At 29.4% G+C, this 12,558-nt stretch overlaps 1 protein-coding gene across 1 annotated transcript; it reads right to left on the reverse strand.

Annotated features, from left to right (window-relative positions):
• Positions 1–536: 536 nt before the first annotated feature.
• On the reverse strand, positions 537–10,918 carry LOC143249591 (glutathione peroxidase 7-like). Its single transcript, XM_076499708.1, has 3 exons — positions 10,608–10,918; positions 9,128–9,389; positions 537–4,846 (listed from the first exon to the last, which is right to left on the reverse strand). The coding sequence occupies exons 1-3, from the start codon at positions 10,764–10,766 to the stop codon at positions 4,665–4,667; spliced, it is 603 nt and encodes a 200-aa protein (XP_076355823.1). The 5' UTR covers positions 10,767–10,918; the 3' UTR covers positions 537–4,664.
• Between the last annotated feature and the right edge of the window lie 1,640 nt (positions 10,919–12,558).

The raw sequence follows: 12,558 nt of genomic DNA on the forward strand, positions 1-12,558 counted from the left end.
GTCACCTTCATCTAAGACAGTTTTATTTTTGTTACTTTGTAGTTGGCTTTTTGGAATGGATTGCCTTAAGATGTGGTGAAAGCAGTAAATTTACTACAGTTTAAGGAAAGGTTGGATAACGTTTCATAAGAAAAAGGCTAACTTTGATATTCTTTAAGTTCAGTGGATGGGATGGTTTAGATGAAATAACAGGTACCTTACTGTCCTTAGATTTTATGTTCTGTTAACATTGAGCTAAATACTGTTTACTGTTACAAAAATAGCAACATGCACACCAGTCAAACTTGTATCTCATAATATGCAATATTAATCATAAAATATGTCTTCTTGAAAAAACAGGAAACAAAATATTTTTAAAATTTGCCTAAAAGAAATAAAACAGCCAAACTAAATGCAACAATATGACATGCTATAAGATGTCATGACATTCTATACTTACAAAATCACACTTTTTTATCTAGGTAACTGAACAAAATAGAGTAAAAATGATGACAGTGTGCTAATTTATGACTAACGTTTAGAATGAAACTGAAACACAAATTTTAAAAATATTTATTCATATACTTTAACTGCACTTAAAAATATGATATTTTTTAAAACTGTAAAATAAGAATACAAATTAATAAACTGTTAAATTTGCTAATAAAATGAAAAACCTAAACTAAAAAAGCATAATTAACATTCAATGTAACACTAACTTCTTATACATACCAAATATACTTATTCATACTTTGACATTTGCTTAGCATATAATCTCAATCAATTATTCTGACACACTTTAAAAAACAAAATGTTAAATTTTTGAATATTTCAAAAAGATTTCACAATTGCCCAAAAGCTTTATAATGCAACAATGAAACTATTCACTTATAAAATGTTGACTTCAGTGTTAATTTACATATTCATGTAAATATCTGATACTCAGATTTTCAATTCCATTTGAATATATTCATCATAACACTTGTGAGTGCTTATAAGTATTTGTTTACATAAACAGTCTGTTTAATTCACAAATTAATCAGCTATATTACAACTTTGATTGCATGTCCTTTCTTTTCTAATATAAATCAATGCTAGATAAACTTTATTATAAGAATTGAATACAAATATTTCAGCATAAGTAAGATTGTCATTTTATACATGCATACATAAATGTCAAATTAAAACTTTTTTAAAATTTATCAATATTTTTCAGTTTTAAATTATGTTCATGATTAATAATATTAATTTATAACCTTTGTCACAATAATCCCTCTTCATCTAATATACAAGGTGTCTAAAATGTCTGGAAACATTGATGGTTTGCAGTTTAATTTTAGATACATAACAGATTACGATGCTGTAAAAGCACATGAAGGTCAAGTTAATTTTAGTGTTAATTCAAATTTGTTTTAACCTGTTGACTGCCAAGTATTTCAGTTGCTACAATACAACTCTAATGCTTCTTCATTTTGTAACTTTTTCGTGACGCCATTTTGGATCGAAAGTGAAACAATTTGTAAGTATATCAAATGCATGTATGGTGCTGACATCTGGCGTTGAAGTTAGGTATTATTGAGAACAAATTAACTTGTCCGTGGCACTGTGTTACCGATCGCCTTGGACAAGTTATCTCGTCTATGTCACTGAACAGGTTAATTCACAATAACATGTGGAAAACATTTGCAAAATTCATTGACATGCCTGTAATTCCAGGCCCTTTAGACACCCTGTAGTTAAAAAATAATGGAGAAGGTCAAATACAAAAAAAAAGATTATAATTATAGTTAGTACAAAAAAAACCCAACAAATTTCTTTTGAAATATTTGTGTTTTTTTAATTTTGTGCAAAGCTACATGAGGGCTATCTGTGCTAGCCATCGCTAATTTAGCAGTGTAAGACTAGAGGAAGGCAGCTAGTCATCACCACCCACTGCCAACTCTTGAACTGTTCTTTTACCAATAAATAGTGGGATTAACCATCACATTATAACACCCTCACAGCTGAAAGGGCAAGCATGTTTGATGCGACAGGGATTCGAACCTACAACCCTCAGATTACGAGTTGAATGCCTTAACCCACCTGGCCATGCCGGACCATCATTTCAAATGATAAATGTTATTTATAGCAATAAGCTATGTAGAATATGTGTCATGAAAATAGAGAAAATTGAAGTATCCAAAGAACTCAAACTTATTTTATAACAATAGAAAACAGAGATTAAAAAATGGTTCATATCTAATTTTATCCAAACTCTGGTTGATTATATAAACCATAAAATATCTTACCATCATTTTGTCTTGTTTTTAATTATACAATGCAATCTCTTTTTATGCTTTAAATATTGATGGAGCTTTCTAAAATACTCCTCTATGTTTGTACTTCGGCACAAAGCTACACAAGAGGTTATCTTTGCTCTGCTCACCACAGGTATTGAAACCTGATTTATAGAGTTGTAAGTCTGCAGACATACCACTGTTCCACTGGAGATCTTTATATGTAAACATAACAATTTGTTCCAAACTAAACATTTCATGAAATTTTACTAGAAATCATAATAATTACTTAAAGTTGAAGAATATGTATATATTACATCATAACCAAACCCTAACTTAAAATAAAGGTAATATAAATCTTGCTTAAGAGAAGAATACGGAAAAAAAAATAGTCATGAAATATGAGAAACATAAAATACTGTACAGTTAAACAATATGATCCTATACAGTTATGGAACAACTAACCTTAAGTTACAGCACATAAACTGTTTTTCTAAGCAATTTGGTGGACAAAATAAATACATTGATGTATATAAGCATGAATGTCTCTTTGCAAGTCTGTTCCTTATGCATGGACACATCTTTAATGCTACAAACTTCAAACTGAGAGTATAGATACAGCTTTGTGCAGGAAGTAGCATGGGATACATGACTTAGGCCTTAGAAGCTGATTTAAGGCAAAAGTGATGGATATAGCAATTTTTGGCAAGCAGGAAGACTAACTGGTTTAAAATAAAAGACCAGAATTTTCTGGTAGTATGTGGTCAAGAAGTCTGTTCTTTACATTTCTTTTGTGTGAAATGACATTTAACCATACAATCAATGATCAATTATTTGTTAAAATAATTTAAAAACCTTTGTAAAGTCTTAACTTGTGATCTCCCTCCCCCCATCTTCTTCTACACACACATGCCTGTTCTCTAGCTGGTGCTTTGTCTCCAACATGCATGTACTTTCCCTTGATTAAAGATGCCTGTTTAAGCCATATCTTTTGGTTTACTTATGTACTTTCAAGAATCAACTATACAATAATTTCACAAAAAAGCAGAAAATTTTCATTCACATAGTTGCAATGCAAAAAGAAAAATCAATTCTTCATCCTATGGAACAGTAATAAAAGTAAGATATGCTCTAAAAGACACTTGACAAAAGAAAGAAATGAGGACAAAAAAAGTTAGGGAATTTTGGAAACTTAAAACAATAAACAATGTACAACGTTTTGCTTTGATTAACATAGTTTCAATTTTTTTCCCCATATTACTCTTATTGATTTTAATCAAAATATTTAGTTACATAGTAAATAAACCATTTTTATTTTTTGACAGAAAATCATGATTAATATAATTCATATCTAAAGCCATTTTCATTTGAGCAACACCAGGTACTCTTGCTAGTCATAAATAAAAATATATCACAAAGATAGAAATAGCAATTCCTATCTTTGCACAGCCAGAACCTTTAGTGAAAACTAAAAATATAAGAAATAAAATTTTGCTTCTTGATTAGAAGCTGAGTTTAATGTAAACATCAGCAGCTGCAATATTACAGAAAAGCTATTGAAATTAAAATCAAAAATTGAGTATTTCAGAAACATTTCCATAAACTGAAACCAAAAATTTGTTAATTTACAAATTATTTATATAAAAATGTTTTAAGTTTAAGATTAAAACATATAGGAAGGGCTGTTTCAGACTGATGCATTTTACTATCATAGAATATTTCACTATTAAAAATGTAAACGTGTAGACATTGGATACATTTCTGTTCCCTAAATTATAGCTTTTACTAAATAAATATAGAATGAACCTTCAAAAACTACTTTAAGTGTTTTAAAGTGAAGCTGTTTTAATCAAGCTTATATTATAGATAAAGTACAAAAAATCTCCATTTTTACTTAAATTAAAAGATTACATCCAGATAATAAATATCCTGTTAGCAACAAACTGGTATGTTGAGGGGAATTTTTTTTAATTATACAGATATAAAAATAATTACAAGAATCCACAGAAGTGTTTTGATTTCACATTAAACATTTAGACGTTTGGTGTATACTAATTTCATTCATGCATCAATATTGAGCTAAATAACTTCACAGGGTAGAATTAAAACTCAACACATATATAAAAACTAAAACCTTATGCATAGAAAAATTCAGTTTCTGTTATTTGATGTCTTAAGAAGATAATTGTTTTCTATGTTTAAAAACTGAAATATCTGTACATTTCTAATATTCATTTTTGAACTGCATTATTTTAAAACAGATACTGTTGTAAGGTACTTGATTTGTCATATATACATTAATATACTATACTGTCTCCAACTTCATTCAAGTAGAAATATACTTGTAAAAAGTTGAAAATAAACATGTTGATACAATGTATACAAAACAACTAGACTCTTAAACTTAAACTAAAGTTCAACATTTCCCTTTTTTGGGGGATCAGTAGACTGTTCAGCTTTTTCAACAGCAGATTTTACATCATCAAAAATATCTTCAACAGAAACTCCTGGTCCCCAAGCATTAATCACATATCCATGATGGTCTACTAAGTATTTCCAAAAGTTCCATTTTGGTTCTTTACCAGACTGAGCTGAAAGCAAAATTTAAATTATATGAGATATATAAACAGGAAAACAATTACACAGAGCTTGGAACACATTATTTACATAATAAATAAAATGGATGACTTTAGGGGACTGATCAGAACAGGATATTTTGATATAATGAAAATAAATAAAAATGCCTAAATGTAGATAATTTTTATGAAAAATCTTCTTTGAAATAAATGGATACAAGTTGTTCAACAGGGTTAGAGTACTATAGAGAGAGAGAGAAAGGAAGGAGTGGCTTTATACATAAAATGTGTTGCATCCTGTTCAAGTTGATGGTATTAAAGCTAACAGCAATGAGCTTGTATCTGTTTGGGTTTACATGTTTATAAGGAGAAAAGGCTTTTAGTTGGAATGTTACAGACTATCAGATGAAACTGATGAAATTGTTCAGAAACATTACAATGAAATACAGAATTTAGCTATCAATTAAGTTATAATTGGAGATTTTAACTTTATAGATACATATTTGGAAATGCTAGAGTCAAACCATGAGGTAGACAAGTTTTTAAGAAACTATTCAGGATAATATTCTTCAACAATTGGTTTTAAAGTACCTATCAGAAACAATAGTATTTTGGATTTACTGTTAGCATCCAATAAAGAAATCATTGATAGGATAGACAATGGGGAACATATGGGTAATAATAATTACTACTCAATTAGATTTGATGTTTTGCTACATATGGAAATACAGAATGATGAGTTTTGGTTACAAACTTCAAAACAGCAAATTTTGAAAAGATGAGACAAGAGTTATCTGCTGTGAATTTGGCAGTTGGACATATTTATCAAATGTAAAAACTTTGTTAAAATAAATTATTCGATATTCAAGATAGGAATGTTCCTTATAGTCAAAAAGAATATCTGCAAGTAAAAAAACAAGGTTGTTCACAAAGGACAAAATTAAAGAAAAGCATTATAATTATAAAATAAGTTTAAACATGATGCTGTGATTAATGATTTGGAAAGTTACAGAAGAACAAGAGAGTTAATCAAATGACAAAATAAGAAATCAAGAAATGATTTTGAAATGTTGATTGTAAATGTAAAAAATTAAAATTCATTCACATGCATTAAGGTTAAAATGTAAGGATGCGAGTAGAATCTTTGTGGGGTGATGAGTATGTGATGGATGGGTTATACATTTTTAGCTTTTCTTCAGTTTTTACTAAAGAAAATTTAAGCAATATTCCTCATCCTGAATAGGTGTTAAATGGAAACAAAATTGAACAAGATGATCACATTAATTCTGAGCTTGTTAAAATAACAAATTGAAAGATTAAACAATAACATTTACCCAAGGGTTTTCAAAAATGTTAGGGTATAGATACAAGCTTCCTGCTATAATTTTTTTAAAAGTCCTTGACTAATGTGGGCAGGTACCAAAAGATTGGAAGTTGGCTAATATTATACCTTTTTTTGAGGAAGGTGAATATAGACATTAGTTTTATATCACTGATGATAAACATTTTTGAAATTCTGATAAATAATGCCCTGCAAAGTCATTTACTAAAGTTTACAAGTTTATAAATTATGTTGGACAGTTACATGATTTCACTAGGGGAGGATCTTGCCTTATTAATCTTTTGACTTTCTACGAGGAGGTTACTACTTATGTATGTGAGGGTCAGGGTATAAATTTGATACAACTGGATTTATATAAAGCATTTGATAAGATGTCATATAAAGTGCTTATTAAAAAGGTTATTTCTATAGGTGTTGAAGACAAGTTGGCTCATTTGATACAAAACTGACTAGAAGGAAGAAAACAGTTGTTATAAATATAGTTTAAACAAACTGGATCAATGTCATGTTAAGACCATTGTTTTTTTTTTATGATTTAAATGTGCTGATAGCATTAAAGCTTTTGGTTTTGCTGGCTGTGAGGAGGATGCTTCTGTTTTCCAAAAGGATTTGGATTGCTAGATATTTGGAAAATAAATGGCAGGTGATTTTTAATTATAAATCCAAGATAAAAGTGAGTTATCACAGTTAAACCAAGTGTAATTTTAATGGGAATAAATTTATCCAGAGATGATAATGGGCTACAGAAAAGAAAAAAAGGACCACACAGGTAGCACGGGAGAGGTGCTTTCAGTGGTGTATGGAAGAAGTTTGGAAAATGGAAGTGCTGCTCTGTTGCAGTAGTGCATTTAATAAAACATTTGAGAAATTCATTGATGCATGTGGTGCATCTGTACGAATTGTAATCAAGAGTTATTTGAACAAGCAAGTCCTATTGTGTTTATGGCTCTTATGGGATTAAAATAATTAACAGTGTTGATGCATCATATTTTTCGTATCTAATGGTGAGAATGGTAAAATTAGGGGACAAAAATATTAAATCTGACAACATAGGAATCATCATTAGCTGAGACAACTTTTTTTCTAACAGGGTGATCCATCTTTGCAACAGGTTGCCCATAGATGTAGTAAATACAGTTAATTTAAGAGAGTTTAAAACAAAGCTTGATAAACATTTGAATGCCACTGGCTGGCTTCGAATTTTTTACTGAATAAGATGGTCTGGATAGACCAAAATGCCCTTTTTTATCCTTCAATTTTATATGCTATATTAATATAGCATTAATATAGGGAATCTACTGAATAGTGTGACCAAAGAAAAGACATTTGGCATGGTGGTGGATAAGTCACACAAGCTATTGACACATTAATTTGTTGCCAATAACTATTTATAGATATAGTTGATATAATTCCATTAAGGTAGTTATCTATATACAAATCACTAGCTGGATCACTTGAAATACTGTACATATATTTTGGCTCCTTATTTAAGTGGAAATGATTTAAAGAATAGCTACTAGTATAATTCTAGAATTGGAAAGGTTACTCTCAAGATGTACAATACTATACAGAAGATAGATGTGATAAATATCTTCAATTTCTGTATACTGTATTTTGAAGATAATGGGACAAGATGATATAAATTTAAAATTTGGAAATTACAGGTCCAGTTAAGGTAGTTTTATTTTTCCAACAGGGTAACTGGCTTATTAAATGACTTGTTGGTAACAGTCGAGGCCAATATTTTACACGAGTTTAAAAAAAGGAATTAATAATTTGTGAACACAAATGGGTGGGTTTAAATTTTTTTCATGAGTGTATGCACTAGGGCAGTTTTGAAGTACAAAATGGTAGTTTGTTATTTGCATGTTATTATAAGTACTTTCACAATGTGGATAAGTACTGTACTTACACAAAGCCTTCCACTACAGAAGAATTTCAGTAAAAAAATACAAATATTTACAAAGTCAATCTAAATACTGAATAATTCTTTCATATCAATGGTGTATGCACATAATTGAATTTTATTATGAGAGTTTTACAAATATGACTTTGCAACTACATTAGATATTAAACAGTTTAAAATAGCACCACAAATTAACTATAAAGCATTTCAAGTTAAAATAATTCTAGTAAACAATATGAAACTTGTTTACTACATTAGGTTTACTTCTACTGAAGACTACCAGAAACCAAACTTTGACAATAAAAAAAGTGGCATTTAGCCATGTTTGGTAATTGCATCTTCAATGCATCATTTCCTTGGTATTTTATACAAGTGTTATGTCCACAAAAAGTTATATAAAAAATACCTAGTAATATTAATATAATTACTATTTCTCTATATTATAAAACAACACATCAAAAACAACTGCATGAAAAACATTACTTATACACTGGGGTTTCATTGGTTCAGAGTGCCACTATACCACAGAGTTAAGTAAGATTCAGAACTGGTCCAACTACTTGCTAAATGTATCAAAACCCAATTTTAAGAATCAAAAGAAGTTCAGAGACTAGTGAGGCAATGAGGACTCATGAAGAGTTAGGCAATCTTCAAGCATTTCATTTAGCTTAATACTACACAGGTAAATTGTCAGTATCACAGCATAGAACATAGGGTATTTGCAAATTATTGGAGGACCATTAAAATCACTTAAATGTATATGGTTTACTTAGATTAATTTGTTTTGTTTTTTTTCTTTTCATAATAACAAAAAAAAACTTAATAAGAAAACATTAGACTTGTACATACTACACAGAAGAAACAATTGTTTCTGGAGACCAAACATTTTTGATAGCATTAAGAATGAAATACAATTTGTTATATTAAATTTAATCACATTACATTTATATTAAATTGATTAGAAAAATAATTAAGAAATAAAAACATTAATACGTAAGAACCGAACACAGTTTATGATTAAGACTCATAGCAATAAATACAATATTACCTTTCAGGTTTTTGTATACAGAATGTGCATTTTTACCAACAACATCTATCTTGCTAAACAAAGGAAAGTTGACTTTATACATTTGTTTCACAAATTCTTCAATTTCTTCATCTGAATCAGGCTCTTGTTCTCCAAACTGGTTGCATGGAAAAGCTAGGACGGAAAACTTTTTACTTCCTAGTATGTCTTGAAGTTTAACAAGTGCTGGATAATGATCCCTAGTAAATCCACAATATGTAGCCACATTTACTACTAACGTTACCTGCAAGTAACAATATATGCAAACATAAAATGAAATAATTTGAATTTACTGTTTCATTATAAACAAAATAATTTATATTAATTTAAAAGTTGGAGGTTTTATCTTTTAATTAATAACTGATCTGCTGAATATTTTGAGCTGACTGAAAGATACGAGCTAACATTTAACCCACAGAAATATATACTGGCATGAAATTTCTTGAAAGATCAACTGTATTAATGTCAAAGAGAAGCAAGAAACCATATATTTCTTTCACTAATTCATTATGTTCAGTTGAAAAAAAAAAGTTCTGTTGGTTAATAGTCACGTTTGTCCTGTTAAGCCTATGCTACATGCACAAAAAATTAAAATCATACATGTGATTAACAAGTATCTTGACAACTACCTCAGAGCCTAAGGTTCCCTGCATTTTTTTCTCAAGCATTAGTTGTTTTTTTCCTTTCATTCAGTATACACTGATTACAACATTAAACTACAGATAATTTCAAAATGCATATATATATATAATTTCTTTGGCATTTTCAATAAATTATACACTACAAATCTGTCCTTACATTGTCCTGATATTATGATGAAGAAAAACTAGATGAAATACCAATACAAACATCACTTAATTATATCTTAGCCCATAATTAAAATATTTTTAAAAATAAATCGTAGGGCTCAAGTAACTTCAAATTACAAGCAAACTGCAACTAATGTAACTTAATCATTGTAAAATGAATTACAATTTGTTTTAGTAGTCAAACCTTAAAATCTTGTTTGAGAATTATCGTTCTTTGCACTGCTAGGAGTAAAAATATCTGAAGTTTAAGATGCTTCTTACTGACTCACATATTTAGCATGAAATTCAAGTTAGATTTTTACTTCACATTGTCACTCATTTTAAAAGAAAAGCCACAGAGGTTGAAATAGATATATTAACAAATATGAAGTTATTCGCAATTTTGCGCTGTAACTGACTGCTGCACATCGTGCGAGAGCGAAACAGTAACAAGCAGCCGGATTGAAATCATGACATTAGAGCATTCTACTTAGTGTTAGACAGTCTAATCGTTAAGCTAGTAATACTCTTTTATAGACGTACAAAGTAATTTAAATTCATAACCAAGTAGTATTAGTTTAACGTTTTATTTAGAAAATAAATCACTGAACTGCGACAAACTAATGTTCACTTGAATTAAATAAGTTGATTTTAATCAAAAAACAAACTCCTACCTTTCCACGAAATTGCTCCAAAAAAATTTTCTGGCCTTTACTATCGAAAGCTGTCAGATTATATAGGCTTGGCTTCTGGTTCGCACAATTTGTACTACAAGACATTAGTACCGTTAAAATTGTAAAAAATAAAAGCATGTTGATATCTAGATTTTTCATTCCTGAAACATTAAACAGGAGCTAAATGTTCGATTACTATTAACTTATTAGAGAATACCATCTAAATAACGTACTCTAAATGTATTTCCAATTACACGGATTTTGTTGTTGAAGTGAAGCACACGTTGTTGTAATTAATCGCCCTCTGTAGTGAAAACATATAAGTAAACTTAAAAGTTTTACTAATAATTTTATCCTGAATTTAGATACTGTTATCAGGGGCTTTGGAGCGCCGCTTGAAGTGAAGGAGGAGGGGAAGGGGCGTCCCTATTCTCCATATCAAGAACCCTCACCATTTTTACAGTTGTGCCTGCTTGCTTGGTACAAACCAAGTTTTGACACATTTGTTTTTTCTAACTTGGTTTATCTCCATCACATGGCTCAGTTTCTTTTCTAATTTAGATTTTATTTCAGATTGATAATGTTTTTATATATACATCGTAATCTATCAGTCTGTCTTTTTCATACTTGGTGATGTAATTAACCAATACCCTGTTTAAGGTTGTACGCCTGGATTAATATTACTAGCAGAGTTGTGCGTAGTGCCGCTATGTTTTTAGGAGCGACTATTGGATCGAAAACTAGTAGGGAATATCGCTCCATTTTTTGTTTATTCGTTATGTTTTTAACAGCAAATATAAATTATTATTATCTGTATATTGTATATAATTACATTTTGTGTAATTTTCATGATCATATAGTTTTGTACATATATAATATTTCGCACTTAATTAGGCTCGCAACCTAACAAATTCAGCTGGTTCAATCTGCAGCGATAATTTGCTGGTTGTCTATAACGTAATACTACGTAATATATATAAAGTGTTCTTTTTATTTATTTATAATATATTTATATTTAGTACTTACTGTTTACATTTTCAGATTCATTTAATATCAATTTATTATTGTGTAATAACTTAGCTTAGAAGTACTGTCCAATTGATAATACAATACATTCATGTGAACCAACTAGTTTATATTTCATACCAAATAATTAGTATGCAAATTCCTTATATATATTATTATTAACAGAATAATATATTAAATATATTATTATGTATTTATTATAATATACGATAGTGTTATATAATCTTATATATTGTATATAATTATATTTACACTGTATTTTGTCGGGAATTCGGGTTTTTCACATTATTTTATGTATTAGTACATTTTATGTCAGTAAATAATATATATTAATTTTAAGCCGAAGAATAAAATCCTTGCGTCTATTTGTTAGGACCTTTTCTCGTAAATTTCTCGACAAAACGATAAAAATGTAAAAAAAACACGCGTGGCAGGTATTTAGTTTTTTAAGGAAAGATACAATGCTTTCCTAAATTGAGGTGTTCAGGAATAGTATTAGCCCTTATCGACCAACATGCGTTATGTTCAATTTTTGAGAAGATTGGGGATTTGTGGTAATTTTAATGATTCTTAGTGTTTATAAACAAAGAAACTTGATGGTTGTCTAGTGGATGCGGAGAAGATCAATGCTGGTGTAGAATACAACGTTGATGAGAAGAATAGTGGGATTGATCGTCATGTTATAACGCCCCCACGGCTAAAAGGGCGAGCATTTTTGGTGTGACAGGGATTCAAACCCGTGACTCTCGGATTACGAGTCAAGCGCTTTAACCACCTCAAGATGGAATGACAGTTTCAAGAAGTTGATATTACAGAAATTAAATAACAAATTAAAGAAATTAAACAATAATAAAAGTGAACAAATAATAAGGGACATAATATTTTCTAATATTAGAGATTTATTATTTCATATTGACTCATTTAT

Source organism: Tachypleus tridentatus, chromosome 4, assembly GCF_004210375.1.
Source record: "Tachypleus tridentatus isolate NWPU-2018 chromosome 4, ASM421037v1, whole genome shotgun sequence".
Lineage (NCBI taxonomy): Eukaryota > Metazoa > Arthropoda > Merostomata > Xiphosura > Limulidae > Tachypleus > Tachypleus tridentatus.

Excerpts from the sequence above, each read along its gene's own strand:
- LOC143249591 (XM_076499708.1), bottom strand. The coding sequence starts at position 10,766 with ATGAAAAATCTAGATATCAACATGCTTTTATTTTTTACAATTTTAACG. Across the intron at positions 9,390-10,607 it reads TGGAGCAATTTCGTGGAAAG|GTAACGTTAGTAGTAAATGT; the intron begins GTAGGAGTTTGT and ends TGTTACTTGCAG. Across the intron at positions 4,847-9,127 it reads TGTATACAAAAACCTGAAAG|CTCAGTCTGGTAAAGAACCA; the intron begins GTAATATTGTAT and ends TTTTGCTTTCAG.